The 14,453-nt window shown below is 49.1% G+C and overlaps 1 protein-coding gene across 2 annotated transcripts in view; it reads left to right on the top strand.

Moving 5' to 3' along the window:
• The first annotated feature begins 11,435 nt into the window (after positions 1 to 11,435).
• The window catches only part of RANBP10 (RAN binding protein 10), a 70,939-nt gene continuing 67,921 nt past the window's right edge, over positions 11,436 to 14,453 (top strand). For both annotated transcript variants that reach the window (XM_086757749.1, XM_086757747.1), the window contains exons 1-2: positions 11,436 to 11,645; positions 12,578 to 12,689. In XM_086757749.1, the coding sequence (XP_086613875.1) occupies positions 11,441 to 11,645; positions 12,578 to 12,689 (317 nt within the window). In that variant the 5' untranslated portion in view covers positions 11,436 to 11,440. The remainder of the gene's footprint in view (positions 11,646 to 12,577; positions 12,690 to 14,453) is intronic.

Here is a 14,453-nt window from a genome sequence, read left to right as displayed (position 1 = left end):
TCAGGACGAGAGATGGCAAAAATTAGAGCATTAGCACCAGAATTCTGCCACTGTGCTGTTTAGTTACCAGGTGTGACCACGTTAAAACTTCAGCAAACTTGTTTCAAGGTGTAGCTTGAGTGTTTCACAACAGACTCCCCACCACAAGCAAACTCCTTTAAGTGCAACTGTGTTTTTAATGGTAGCTGGCTGGTATGTCAGAAGTTACAGAGCACAGGTCGTTGGCTGCCAAAGTGATTGTTTTGCAGTGTGGACAGTGGCCAGCACCATCTGAGAACATCAGCTCTCTGATGACCTCTCATCACTCTTTCCCTGCCAAGAAAGGACAGACATTCTCCCACTTGGACAGAATTCAGGCTGTGGTGCAGCTCATTGCACACAGAATTGCTGGATGGACCCAGAAGTGAGTCTTGGCACCGTGAAGAAGTGAATGCGAAAGCCCTGCGGACACAGTGACCTGAGCATTATTTTAATCAAGAAATGGATTCAGCTGTGAAGAGCTGCCCTGTCACTCAGCTTTATTTTAAAGGAGCTCCCAGCAACACAACCTTTATCTCAAATCAAGGTGGCAGCCACAGGGATCTGATGGCTTTATCCTCCACTGTGGTATTTTCCAAATTCTGCTTTGTACTTTCACCTTTGTGTGGATTTACTGCAGGAACAGTGCCATAAAGCCTCAGTGCTGGCTCAGCACAACTGCAACACCCGAAGGAGCTGCAGCAGCAGTTGGATGTCCACTTCTGGCAGAAGACAAACCATTGCAAGGAGCCAGCACAGGCTGCACGTCCCTGTTCCATCAGAGGCTGCTGCCTTCTCTGGGCTGCCTGCTCAGCTCCGCACGCACAGCTCCTTCAAACGTTGTGCTGCCAAAATGATGCAGCTAAATATACAGTGTAAGCTGTACAGCTTTAGGACAACATTTAATAATACAGGGTTTTTTGGTGTTTTTTTTTTTTTTTTTTCCCCCAAACCAGATTATTCTGACTGAACTGGGAATGTGTTGTAATGCTAGCAGATTGAAGGGCAGAACCTGCTGCAGCAGTGGGCGCTGTGGTGAGCACCTTAAACATCACACAGGCTAAGATAGTACAGGACCTATGACTAGGGCAGAAAAAACAGAGTATGACCCAGCTGCTAAATCAGACTACGAAGATAACAGCCAGTTGGCTGAGAAATGCAACACGGTGGGGTAAAGGAGGCTTAGTTTCAGTTTCAAAAGGAGCTGAAATGTTTGGTGAGTGATGAGCCATCTCTCCAAGCCAACCGTCCCATCTGTCAGCTCCGAAGCTGCACCTGAAGATCCAAGAACTGCAGTGAGGGACTAGCCACACAATACAAAATTCTGATGTTGGGAGCCTTCAGAACACCCACCTCTCACAGATTTTTAAGAAGCTGGTTTTGTCAGCCCAGTCAGACATAATTTAAGAATAAAGCTAAGTACTTAGGAGTGCCATTCTACAAATCAGTAAATTTCTCTCTTTTGACTCTTTCTGCTCTCAGACACTTGCTTTTGTCTCTTCCCTAGCACAGATGCTTTCTTGAGCAATTAAACTCCCTAAACCAACAGGAAACTGGGCAGCTCTTGGTCTTTGTTTCTTCCTGCTCAGTGCGTTGGCTCAGCTCATGGAGACAGCCAGCGAGTGGCAGGGCTGGTGCAGTTTAAGGACTGGGAGTGCCCCATCTGGACTGGGGAAGTGGGACCTTCTTGGTTCCATGGCCGTGAGTTGTTGGATGAGATCACTGTTTCCTTGGCCAGACAGGTAAGAGCTGTCGCCTGCGCTAGGCAGGGAGGAGGAGAGCTGGAAATCATTTACTAACAACCCCATCCACCAGCCTGAGCTAACAGGGGATGGATGTCATGCAGGCCTGATTAGCAAGGTGAAATCTGTAATTAGCAAAATGAGTCCTGAACATACAGAGAGGTGAAGGACTCCAATCCCAACCTAAAAAAAAAAAAAAAAATCCATTTGTTTTATTCTTAGAGCTTCAAGTACACTTGCTACTGTGGCGTATTGGTTCACTGGCATTCAGTTGATTTCCAAAAATAAAGCTATCATAAAAGATACATTTTGCTGAGTCTCCAGAGACTTGAAAGAAAAAAGGGGAAATATCACATGCGAGCAATATGGGGGAGTCAGTCAATAAAAGCTTAAAAAAAAGCTTCAGAAAGCAGCACAGTATCAGCTACAGTCTGAACACCAGCGATCTCTCTGGGAGATGAAGCAAAGAAATGCCTACTGAAGAGTGCTGGAAGGAAACGGATTTAAAAAAAAAAAAAAGGGTTTTATATAGTGATTAAAATTGACTTATTCACCTGGTTGAAGGATACTGTGCAAAAGAAGATCTTTGTCTATAATGGGGGACTACGATTAGGTAGCCCAGGTGACACTATGTCCTTTAAGAGACAGCAGAAAACTGTTGACATTTGGTAGCTGCTCCGTGCCCAGGGTGACATGAGCTCCTGGTTACAGTCTATTTCCAGCCCTCTGTGATTGTTTACAAAGTACTGGTATCACTGTGGCTTCTGAATGCCAAGCAAAGCTTAAAGCACACTGAGAATGGACAGGGAACAGCCAGTCCAGTCCTCTGCCCTGCCTTGCTTCAGGAGTAATTCAAGCCTCAAGTTACCAGTGCAAACGCATCCAAATATGTTTGTGTGATGCACTCCACTATAAATGTGATTGTCCCCAAAAAACCTTGAGACACTGCTGTTGCCTGAACTGTGTATGTAGTGAAGGTTTTAAAAATCTACAGACCTAAAATCTAAATTAAAAAAAAATCTAAAATATCATAGGAAAAAAACCTCCAACAACTTATCTTATGTATGAAGGAAATAGACCTAATGGACCAGAAAGACGGTTTTACCAGTTGACATCTATTTAGGCTTTTCATCCCACAGAACTCGGCTCTGGAAGAACACGTCGCCATTGGAGTATTTTCCCCACAAGTCAAAGTCCAAAAGCTTACCCAAAGTAACTTCATATTCATTCTTTACAGCTGACAGCAAGGGCTTGTACGTCTTGAAGTTGTCCATGAAGAATTCAAAGATCTCTCTGTAGGGCTGAGAGAAGAAAGAGAGCTTGAGAAAAGATTCAGTGGCACATTTTTCAGAATTCAGAGGTAGCTGTTTTGCCCAACACAAGTGGCGTCTAATGACAGTTTGTTTCGCCGTCCCAAACACATCACATGGAGGTGGAGTTCTCTCCCCTGTTGATAGGCACTGCAGCATGATGGAGAGCAAACAAAGGTTTTAGCAGCCAAAGAGAAGCATTTATCAAGTCTGTCAGGGCACAGCTCCAAAATGAGAATGGTACTGTTTGGATGGAGCTGACTGGCATTCAAGTTACGACATGGTGTAACAACATGGATGTTAAGGACCGGTAACAAGATCATATCGCTGCTTTCATTGCCTTTGTTAAGCTAAATGGTAAACTCTGCAGAGTAGAGTCTCTGTGCAGATGTCCTTCCTTCTCAGCAGGATAAAACTTGTTCAGAGAGGGTGGTCGAACTCCCATGTTTGAGGCCATGGAAGACTTCACTAGTAATCAGGAACGTGCTCACAGAGTGTACCTCACTATTAAATACAATTAAACATATAATGGAAGACAGTAAAAAATATTTTCAAAGCAGAAACACAGTTATGAAACCTCTGTCTTCTCTTGCCATTGGTCTCTGTTTCAGTCCGTTCTCTTCCATCTACCACTTTCTTTCCCCATAGCTACAGGATTCCTTCGGGAATGAGAATCTGAATGAATCTGTGCAGATAAAATAGAAACCTGACTTCCCACAGTCTGCGTAAATGCTCTAATTGCAGGATATGACAAAAACAGGAGTACCCACTCCTGCTCTATCTGTGTTTTGAATTAAAGCTCTGGTTCTCAGTGTCTCCAGGAGGTGTGTCCTCCAACACTCACAACAAAACCCCCGGATCAGACCCATCAGCAGCTCTGAATTTTGGGATCCTGATTAGGCTCCGACAAGAGCTGGACGAGAAAGCCCTTTCTCGTCACATGCAGAAACCTGACTTCAGAAATGAGAGGTTTTGCAGTGAAAACTTGGGAACCTACACACTTGCTGCTTTATGGGTTTACACAGGAATCTTTAGTTTACTGGCTAAATTCTGTTTCACATCCAGTTTAGATTACCATGTCTTTTTGGAGACTTGGGCTTTGATTTGAAACTGGAAACAGTTATAGAAGATGTGGAGTACACAAGAAGATGAGAACAACTTAACAACATATAAATCCAACATGCAAACAACAACCCAACATATAAATGATCTGCTTTCTGTGCAAGTTCCTTAATATGAGCCGCAAACCACTCACCCAATTCTACCTGTAGGTGCCTACTCTTCTCATCTTTTTCCTTTGGATGGCCAACTCAAGTAATCCATCTCAGTGTGTAGTTTCAAGTCAAGAGAATCTTGTACCAGACCTGTAACCTCAGTTCTTCAGCGTTCTTTTTAGTCAGATCAAGAGACTGCAGCTCTTCCCGTAAGTAGGACTCCAGTTGCTCCAAGTATCGCGGCTTTGGAACGGTGAGAAGGGCCTGTTTGTTGCTGCAGAGGCAGAGCAAAAGAATGGACGTGTGGACTTATGTGTGCCATGTCTAAGAATGAACTCATAACAAACCAGCTCAAGGATCTTGGTTGTCTTCCTGCTGCCCATTGCCTCACAGCACGACTTTATTATTTGCCCTTATGTGAGAGAATATATATGTACTACGGTAAAAAAAAAGCATACGATGGAGCAGGAGGCTGTTCAAGACATCCTGCTATTACTACTCTTCAGTTTAAAAACTTCCTAATACTTTTTGGTATAAAAAGCTAGATGAGTGGGTTCTCTGTGTCAGAAAATAATAAATACTAATGACGTTATTTGAAAAGGGTCAAGAAAACTGCCTCTGAGGTTCTAGGTTTCTCAGGAGGTTCTAGGCCAAATGTCCCTTTGCTGGATGTTATCATGCGTATTTTATATGAAAACCAGCTAGAATTAAAACTAAAAAATGCAACTTTCCTTATTATATCACCCACAAACGCATCCTGCAGTCAGTTAGAGCCCTGAGTTGCACCAACAGGCTCTGCAACCTCTTCCTGGGGTTTGGGGGCCTGTGTTCGAGGGGAGCTGGGACGCCACGGGGTGACAGCAAGGCAACCAGGGACAGCGGCCTGCTCAGCAGGGCACAGTGCCACAGGACTCGAATGAGAATTGCAGAGCCGGTCCCCTGATAGTAGGCAGCATCATCCATAGTTCAGTGAGGGTCAAGCAGGTCCACAGTGATGAGGAAGGTCTGACGCCAAGCCGGGATGTCACGTCAGCAGCCTGGGGTCAGAGATGGACAAGACAGACATGGCTACACCACAGCTGCAGCAAGAACCACAGGTGAGCGAGCCTGAGTGAAGGCTTCTCACATCTCTGTGACACAGCGCTGTTGATCCCGGGTTACCCAGCTGTGCGGTATCAGAACCAGTCTCAAGCCCAGGCACTCAAACGCCTAGGACGGGAGAAGAGCTTGCCGAGCTGTCAGTGCGCCTGGGGCCCTGACAGGATCCTGTGTGATGTCTGTCAAGGAATCACTAAATGACAGCATTTTATGGTAATGTTGATACTAAGCGTGACATAAATACTTGACATCTGTAGAGCTTTGAGTCAGAACCAGCAATGTCTTCTCTGTCGTGCTGAACTCTTGTGGGGTAACCCAGCATCGTTCTTCTCACCAACACTGGAAGAGGTTCTGCTCTGTAAGGTCTTGGCTTTCAAAAACCACTTCCAGCAATCCTGGTGACTTAACCAGCAGTGCACGCTGAGCTCACCTGGACCGCCTCTCCTCAGGGGCGCAGCGGGGTCTGCGATTCTTTGGGACAGCCTGCCCGGGTGCAAAGCATCACATAGACAAACCAGAATTTCGCATTAATCCAGATGAAACCCAAAATGTCAGTCTTGCTTCCACTGGGGAGCTTTGCAGCGGGGTGAGCGTCCCACAGGAAGGGCACGCTGCGCTGGGGTAATGCGTACAGCTTACGAGTTTTAACTGCAGGTTGGTGACCCGATGCGAAACAGCTGAATTTGCATCAGTGTGGAACATAATGAAGATACGGTCTGAGGAACAGTGAAAAAGGAGGCGATAAATGAATTGTCCTTCAGAAACTGCAAGCTCTTCTGAAAGCAAAATCTTGTTGTTGATCTTAAGAGTCTGTTCGTTTCTGTCTTGGAACTTTCTCAGTGTTTCTTCGCGGGGGGAAAAAGCGTGGATTGCTGGATTGCTCTGCTTTATCTCCGTTGTTACAACCAAACAATTATTATGTGATTGTCCAGTACAAATCCCTCCCAATTCTGTCCATAAAATCCACAAGAAATTAACCATGGGCAAACAGGAGGGTTTGACTTTCAAAACCCAAACTTCAGCTTGACTAAGCCTTGACACAGTAAAATGCAAAGCCTCAGAAGTTTAAATGCCCTGATTTCAGTGCAAGAAGAAGGGAGATTACACGGGACAAACAGTAAGACTCCAGTTTACTGAGAGCTGAAAATCTTTTGGACAAGGAGGAAAGTGCCTACGGAATGTTCCAGCTCTAGGGGCAAAATGACACTTTAAGTTCTACAAGCTGTAGCATTTACAGCTTGTCACAGATGTGGCACCTTCCTGAAATACAACCAAAATGCTAAAGAAAAAAAAAAAAACCCAAAACAAATAACATGCAACTTTTAACTTTTACAGACCCTAACCTCCCGTTAGTTTGTTGGCATACATGTTCCTGGCGTTTATTTTCTTATAATTCGTATATCAATTTTTCCCATGCTTATTTTATTTACTAAGACTGATAAATACTAGGGAGCAGATGTTCCTGTAGGATGCTCTTATCCTAGGAGTAAACAGCATGCGGTTGTGTGTGTGTTTGTTTGTTTTTTTTAAAAAAACCTATATGGGTCAAATTCTGGCTTCAGTATTTGGCATGTACATCCACTCCAAAGGTCGCAGCCAAGAACAACATTTATATTCCTCTCCTCTTTCCTCCACCTTTAAAAATGCAGTAATTAATTCACAAGGATGACACCTGAATCTGAAATTCAAGAGCTAGCAGCAACATAAAGATTTTCTCTCAATATATATTAAAGAAAGATTAAAATCATTGGAACTTGCTTGATTTCCTAATAGGGGAAGGGATGGCCCCTGGGCTTCCAGTTAGATTCAACGTTGACAAAATCAGCTAAAGTTTGGATGCTGCGCTGGAATTCTTCAACTCACGGGAGTCTCCTGTTTCTTGGACAGGATGTATTTCAGACTGTTCATATGTGTTTGGCAATCTGGAGTCTCGGAGGAAGATTCAGGAGCGGTCCCGTGCAACGGCAGGAAAGAAACGTTTAAAAATAGACAGAATTAACTAAATACACAGTCAGAGCTGGAGAGTCTGGCTCATGTACACCTGAGGTAAGCAGTCAGTTACGAAGTGCCCGGTGGAGGAAAATGTCTAATAGGATAATGTACCGGGAGGGACTGATGGAAATATTTGTATTTTGCTATTTGGTAACTGCCACAGCGTTGTGTGCCTTCCTCACCGTCCCGGTGAGAGCAGCCAGGCTGAACCCCGCAGCCGGGTGAGCCTGAGAGAGTTCGTCTCCTGAAGAGGAGAGATTACAAACAGAGCTAGTAACCCTGTTACCCGTGGGTCAAGAACCGGGATTTGGGGGCCCAAAAGTGCCTGCAAAGCCAGTTCTCTAGCATGGCAGGAATGCTAGAGAACGTGGCCTGACACATGTTGCACAGATGGCCTGACAGCCAGTAGAACCGGCAAACCATGGCACAAATATAGCCGGGAGCTCTCTTTCCTAGACTAGAAACTGGTACGTAGAGGTGAAAGGCCTTTTAAGAAGTTAACATACAGTTTCACGTGTATTTTAGGGAAAATTAGGGTGGCCACGATACAGTAAAGCAATCCAGAGATCGTGGTGAATCGGCAGGCGCTGTGCTGGCACGACAAGACCACAGTCTTGGTTTGATATCTGAGCGCTGGCCACAGCTGCCAGCACGGTTTCATGCTGCGGTGGCAGGCAGCTGCCCCACCGTCGGCAGATCCACCCCTCCAGCCATCCGCTCTCCGGTGTGCACCGGCTGAGCCGGACTGGCTTTCAGGAGTCCACCAAGGGCCAGCACAGCGCTGGGGTGGGAGATCGTACCTGGTGGGGCTGGATCTCCCACCTTAGCACATAAACCAGCAGCCTCAGGCTGCAGCTCTGTAAAATGTGGTGACAGCTCAGCGCTGCTGGAAGGGGAGGTCTCGCTTCTCCCCCACCACAACAGGCTCCTGATGCCGAGGAAGGGTTACTTCTGCTGTGTGCTGGGCAACTCCGAGCTGTTTGGGTTTGTGAATCCAAGGGAAAACATGCGCTTGCCCAGTTTAGACTGACTGAAAACACAACACCTGAGTTCACCCCTCAGTGGGGGAGCGATTCTGCAGCTGGCAGTGAGGATGGAGACGGAAACCCCCAGCAGCTGGCTCAGCCAGCCCAAGGAACCACACCTTTGGGGGAGACTCCCTGAGACACCGTGAGCTGATCTCACAGCTTGCTGCTCTCGAAAAGCCATACCCTCTCCTGCTCCCAGCCGAATCCTCCCGCTGTTCACCTTGTGCTGCTGCCGCTGCTCATCAGACCTCTTTATAAGCTGTTCTAAGGCATCACCTCAGCAGAAATATTTTTCTATTTCTCTCTAGTGTCATCATTTACTTCTGCTTACTGATCACAGACACACAGGAGACACTTCACTCTTGTGAGGAGACCGTACCTGGCACACATGCTTTCGTGGCACAGTTCCGCCCGCATGAGGAAGCCATAGACGCTTGTGCCATGTGCCTGGCTACAGGGAGGCATGGAAAAGCAGCGGCAACTGGGATCCATGCCTGAGAAGATCAAACTGGACTATACAGGGACATTGCAGGAGCAAGGAGCAGGATGAAGTGGCCTACGGTCAGAACTGCAGAGTGGTTTGAAACCCTCCAATATGTAACAGACCATTAAACACATAGTGACTCATGTTTTAGAATCTGAAGGGGACTTTTCGTGCATTTAAACAAAACAAGGTTCCTAGCTATCCAGAAATGCATCTTCTTCTTATCTGCAGCTAAATTTGTGACTTGTTTGCTACTCAAAGTCCTGAGCGCTCCCTGCTTCCATTTGCTTTCATAAAAGCTGAGTGCACTTACCACCCAGGAGCACGTCTCTTTTTTTTTTTTTTGTTGCAGGGTAGGATCTTAAGATAATGGCAATCTTTACAGCCCCATCAGTCAGCTAGGCAGGCAGCACACTGCCGGCTGTGACAGCTTTCACTCACCTGACAAGAGCAGGGTCTCTGACTACAAGATCCTGTCTTTGCAAACTGAAAGATGCCTGTCTGCAGGTAAGCACATTCAGTGAAATAAAGAAGTGCCTGCAACTTTTCCCATGAGCAAAAATGGGTTTTACTTGGACTGTGGTACAGTCTGGATTCAGAACCGATGGCTTTTTCAGCATTGTGAAAGCTAGCAAAACTGCAGCAAGGAAAACTTGCTTGTCTGATGAAGGGTACTTCCCAGCAGTGCGAAACATACAACTCCAATGCAATCGAAGTTGCTTTTACTGTAGGTAAATTTTATTGAACGGACATAGACACAGCTGTCCATATTGCAGCTCTCCAGGAGAAAAGGCTTTTAGACTGCCTGCATCACACAGCTCTGAGATCTGAAGACAAAATCCTTTCTGTGGGTATAAAAGAGGCCTTCACTCTGCTGGAGGGGGGCTCAAGACATACAGAGAAATGTAGGCTTGGCCACGAACACTCCACAGTTTTCCTTCAGAGGCAGCCCAGGTGGTTCTCTGAGCCTCCAAGGATCCGAATTACCCTGACCAGCCTCAGCCAAGACCCTCACCTTGCTGCACCCTCTTGCCAGTTGGACCAGGAGCTCCATTTAAGCTCAGGGCTGAGCCTTCACACCCTGCCTTAGCTACTCTGTAGTTCTAACCATCTTCAGCCCTCCTGGACGTGTTTTACACCCACGCTGCAGCCTTGTCTGCAGCCCTGTCTCTGAGCTGCTCGCTCAGGGCCCAATCCATCGCTTGGCCTCGCCTCGGACTGGAGAGAAGCGCTGCTGTGTTGTGGGTGCTGTTGGGCAGGGCCCGGCCTGGCCTCTGCTGCAGTCGCTTTCGGCAGCCGTCCCGCCATCCCTTGAGGAGCAGCCCTGCGCTTTCAGAAGGCAGGTGAAGGCCCAAGTGCTAGAAGACACCATTCTCTTCTGGGAAAGAGAAAGAAAGGAGACCTCTCTGTTTTTGCAGCTATTCAGACTGATTGGAACAAGGTATTGATGGCAGAGTCCGATGCTTTGATAAAGGAGAGCATGGAAAACAACTGGCAGGGAGAGACGCTGCTTTCCAGAAGCTAAACCGTAGCGAGCCTTAAACGGGAACCACGGCAAAGTAAAGGCCACAGGAACGGCTCAGCAAGGTGCCTGCTCCGCTGCGAGCAAGTGGGGCCCTTGCTACAGAAACGCCGTGCCGTGGAGCCCCAAGAACGGTTCTTGAAAGCCTTCCGCGCTGTTTATTCACACCCCACTGTTTATTCACACCCCACTGTTTATTCACACCCCACCGTTTATTCACACCCCCAGACAGGCCGGTGCGGTGAACCGCGTCCCGCCGCCCCCGCTCTGCCCTGACACCGGCTCTCGGCCTCCCGGCGCCTACGTGTGGCGGGGCCGGAGAAGCACCACAGCCCCGCGGGAAGGGCAGGGCCCGGCCGCCGACAGCCCGCTCCCGCTCGCCCTCCGGCCCGGCCTAGCCCTTACCGGCACGGCGCAGCGCGGCCATGGCCCGCACCGCCCGCGCTGTTTACACCCGTCGCCATGGAGACGCTCCCCGCCCCCAGGACCCCCTCGCGTGCCACCACAACTGCCCCAGCAGCGCCTGACGCACTGGTGCAGCTCGCCAGCGGCAGGCAGCCCCGCCGCGGCCTGGCCCCGCCCCGGAGGGAAGAGGGCTCTGCGGAGCGACCGGGCCCGGGGCCGGGCTGCCGGAACGGCGCTGTCTGCCAGCGCTGGCGGAGCGGCTGAAACCGGCCCCTGAGAGGAGGCGGTCGGCGGACGCCGGCAAGCTCGAGGCGACCCCTCGGCGCCTGGGTGCCGCGGAGCACGCTGGGTACGGGAGTCCCGCAGCCGGCTGCGCTCGCCGGGGCCGGGCGGAGGGGGCGACACGTTTCCCAGCGTGCAGAGCGGCGAGGAGGGGGGCGGTGATTGCAGCGCGGCGCCTTTCGGGACCTGTAGTCCTAGAGACCGCAAGAGGCGGGGGGGCGGGAGTGGTGCGGACTCCGCTTCCCGTCGGGCAGCGCGGCCCCATTGTGGCCACGCTCGCAGCCCATTGGCTGGCGGCAGGAGCCGGGCCTCGCTCCCCGCCCGGTGACACAAAGCGAATCCAAGATGGCGGACGCGGGCGCGGGGAGCCTGCACGGGGGGGACGCGGCGCTGCCGTGCCCGCCCGAGGAGCAGGAGCTGAGCCAGCGCCTCCGCCGCCTCTACCCCGCCGTCAACCAGGAGGAGACGCCGCTGCCGCGGTCCTGGAGCCCCAAGGACAAGTACAACTACATCGGCCTCTCGCAGGGCAACCTGCGCGTCCACTACAAAGGTGCCGGGCTGGGCGGCGGCGCCGGGTTTGGCTTCGGCCTAGAGCGGGGGAGGCCCCGGCGCGGCCCTTGGCCCGGCCGCTCCGCGGGGCCGGCCGGGCGGCGGGCTGTGGCGGCAGCCCCGGGGGAAAGGGGCGCCTGGGCCAGGGAGCAGCGCGGGGAGGGGGGGGGTGGGGGGGCGCCGAGGTGCGGTCCCGGGGCGGGCTGCTCGTCGTGGGTGCCGTGGCCGGACTGCAGCTCGGCGCGGGGATTTCCTGGGCTCGGGAAGCGGAGGGGGTCTGGGGCCCAGGGCTCGTCCCCTGGCGGAGTGGGCGCCTTATACAGCGCTTTGCAGTGTCACCAGCCCGGGCCCGAGCACCTCTTGTAGCCAAATCGTCTGTTTACTCTGTCATCCTGCTTAAAACCCGGCCAGAGGGTCGGATGGCATCGAGTCTCTGTGTAACTGGGGCTCTGGCTGCTTGAGTTCACACAAAATAGGTGCTAACAGACTTGTAGGACTTGGGGAATCGCACAGATGTTTTTCTTGCTCGCTATTGGAGGCCGTTCTCCCTACCCACCCAGAGCAGAGCTGATCATTCCTTTTGCTGCCTGGTTAGTAAACACTGATGTCATTCCCCTCTTGTGTAATCGTTTTTGCCTTCTGTTTGTGTATGTTGGTCTTCAAATGATGTATGTGAGGACGGGGAGAGATCGTACTGTGAGTCTTTCTCAGTAACTCCATAGTGAAAACAAAGGAAAAAACCACAGTGTTTGTAGCGTAGGGGTGGTTCGTGGTGGCAGCGCAGGACTGTGTACTCTAGTTCTCTGAAAAGCGTGCTTTGAGTTGTGGATATATGTAGAAACAGATCCCCACCATATTCAGATAGCAGTGTTTTAAAACAAAATGTGGGAGAGTTCAGATCCCATCAGGACTTACACTTCTGTTCTTTCCTAGGTCACGGTAAAAATCACAAAGATGCTGCCTCGGTCAGGGCTACGCACCCTATACCTGCAGCCTGTGGCATTTATTACTTTGAAGTGAAGATCGTCAGTAAAGGTAGAGATGGGTAAGTGCCTTGCTTCAACCTGATGGTCGGTGCTGTGTGGTTAGCAGTTCTGCTGTACGCTGACCTCCTTTCTGGAAGGATTAGAGGTCCCATGGCTGCTGGGTGTACATCACGGGGAGGTTATATTCTCTTGGTTAATAGATGTAAATGTGGTAGATCTCACTGGAAGCAGAGGCAGTTACACAGCTGCTATCTGTGCTGTTTGATGTGGGCAGTTTTAAAAATATAGGAAACTTTGGGTTTCCGGTACAATTTCAATAGTTTTTCCTCTTGCTGACTATGTCTTGTCACTCAGATTTCTGGAATTATGATGCCTCAGAAGCGAAGTGAAATAAGAAGGAAGGAACCTTGAGCTTTTTGGACTGTTAGAGATGTTTGCATGGAGAAGAGCAGACGTAGCAGTACTTGAGCACCGGAAGGAGAACTTCTGACACTGTTTTTTAGAAACCCTGTGGGCATGATCAAGAAAATTATATTCAAAGAGAGGGGAATGAGATGGCAGTGAATATAAGCTGGAATCTGCGGTAACCCTGTCATCTCTAGTCTAGGACCTGAATTTGGACCCAAGTCATTATCTCGGGATAGGTTGCGCCACAGACTGCCACAGCAGATAGCAGCTGTGGGAGCGTGGGAGACTGTGCTGGAACCAGAATGCTAAATATGAAAAGGTTTTTCCCAACCAAATAATGTTTTTTGTGGTAATATTTAATACTGTAGGCTGTGTTGAGACTGCATTTGCCCTAGCAGCCTGCTCTACTTAGAACAGCAGCATTGGAGGACTGCAAAAGCAGCAAATCCGAAGCCTGTCCTAGGTTAGATGCAGCCGTCCGCTGCCAGGCAGCACCTCCGCGCACTGAACTGGCACTGGGTTTTGGATCTCATCCAGTCTTGCGGTCGCTGTACTGGGCGTTGTTCTGATCCAAGATGTCACTGAACCAGGATGTGTGTGGGGTTCCTTAAAGCCATATTGAGGATGTTGGGGAGTGTGGGAAAGCAGGAGAGGGGCATTTCTAACAAGGTCTGGGTTTCTGCTGCTAGTATAGATTTGTTTTTTAATCATTATAAAGGTATCAGCCTGCTGTGTGTGTATGTGGTTGGCTTTTTTTCATTGCTAAAGGATCGGTATCACAGATACAACCACACAGAAGGGAAAGCAGCACAGGAGAAGGTGTTGAGTGTAATTAATTAATTAATCCAATCCTTCAAGAATAACATTTGTACTCTGGCTAGTTTAGGGTCCTGGGGAAGAGCAGCAAGCACTCCTACCAGAAAACAAATTGAAGTCATAATTTCTTACTGTTGAAATTCTGTGCTGTCATGGCTGAATTGAGAAGTGGCCTATTTGTAAAGGGACTTGTGAAGGATCTTGAATCGAGCTGCGTGTAGACCTGCCACAATTATTAGGTTATCTGTGCAGAGGTGGATGCTGGGCTGAATGCTTTACAGATGCAGGGGAAGGACCATCTTTATTCCTTCAGCTCACTGACTTGGCAATTAACTGCTTGTCTGTTTTGAAATCCTGCCCTTGATTAGTTTATGTTACTGATAAAATTAAAATAATTTACAGTGAACTTCAGGACAGTTTCCAAAAGAAATCACATTACAAAAGGTCACTGAACAGCACTTAATCCTTACTGTGTTCTGGATCAATCTTGCAGGGAGAAAATGGAATTTGCTGCTTGTTTCCCAAGATCAGTTTTCTAGTTAATAGTCTATTTTTGTTTTCACTGTATTGTATAGTTACAATTACTTTCCAGGAGTACT

This window comes from Chlamydotis macqueenii, chromosome 13 (assembly GCF_036417535.1).
Source record: "Chlamydotis macqueenii isolate bChlMac1 chromosome 13, bChlMac1.mat, whole genome shotgun sequence".
In the NCBI taxonomy this organism is placed as follows: domain Eukaryota; kingdom Metazoa; phylum Chordata; class Aves; order Otidiformes; family Otididae; genus Chlamydotis; species Chlamydotis macqueenii.
Note: the sequence above shows the minus strand (reverse complement) of the source record. Positions and strands in the feature narration are given on the sequence as shown.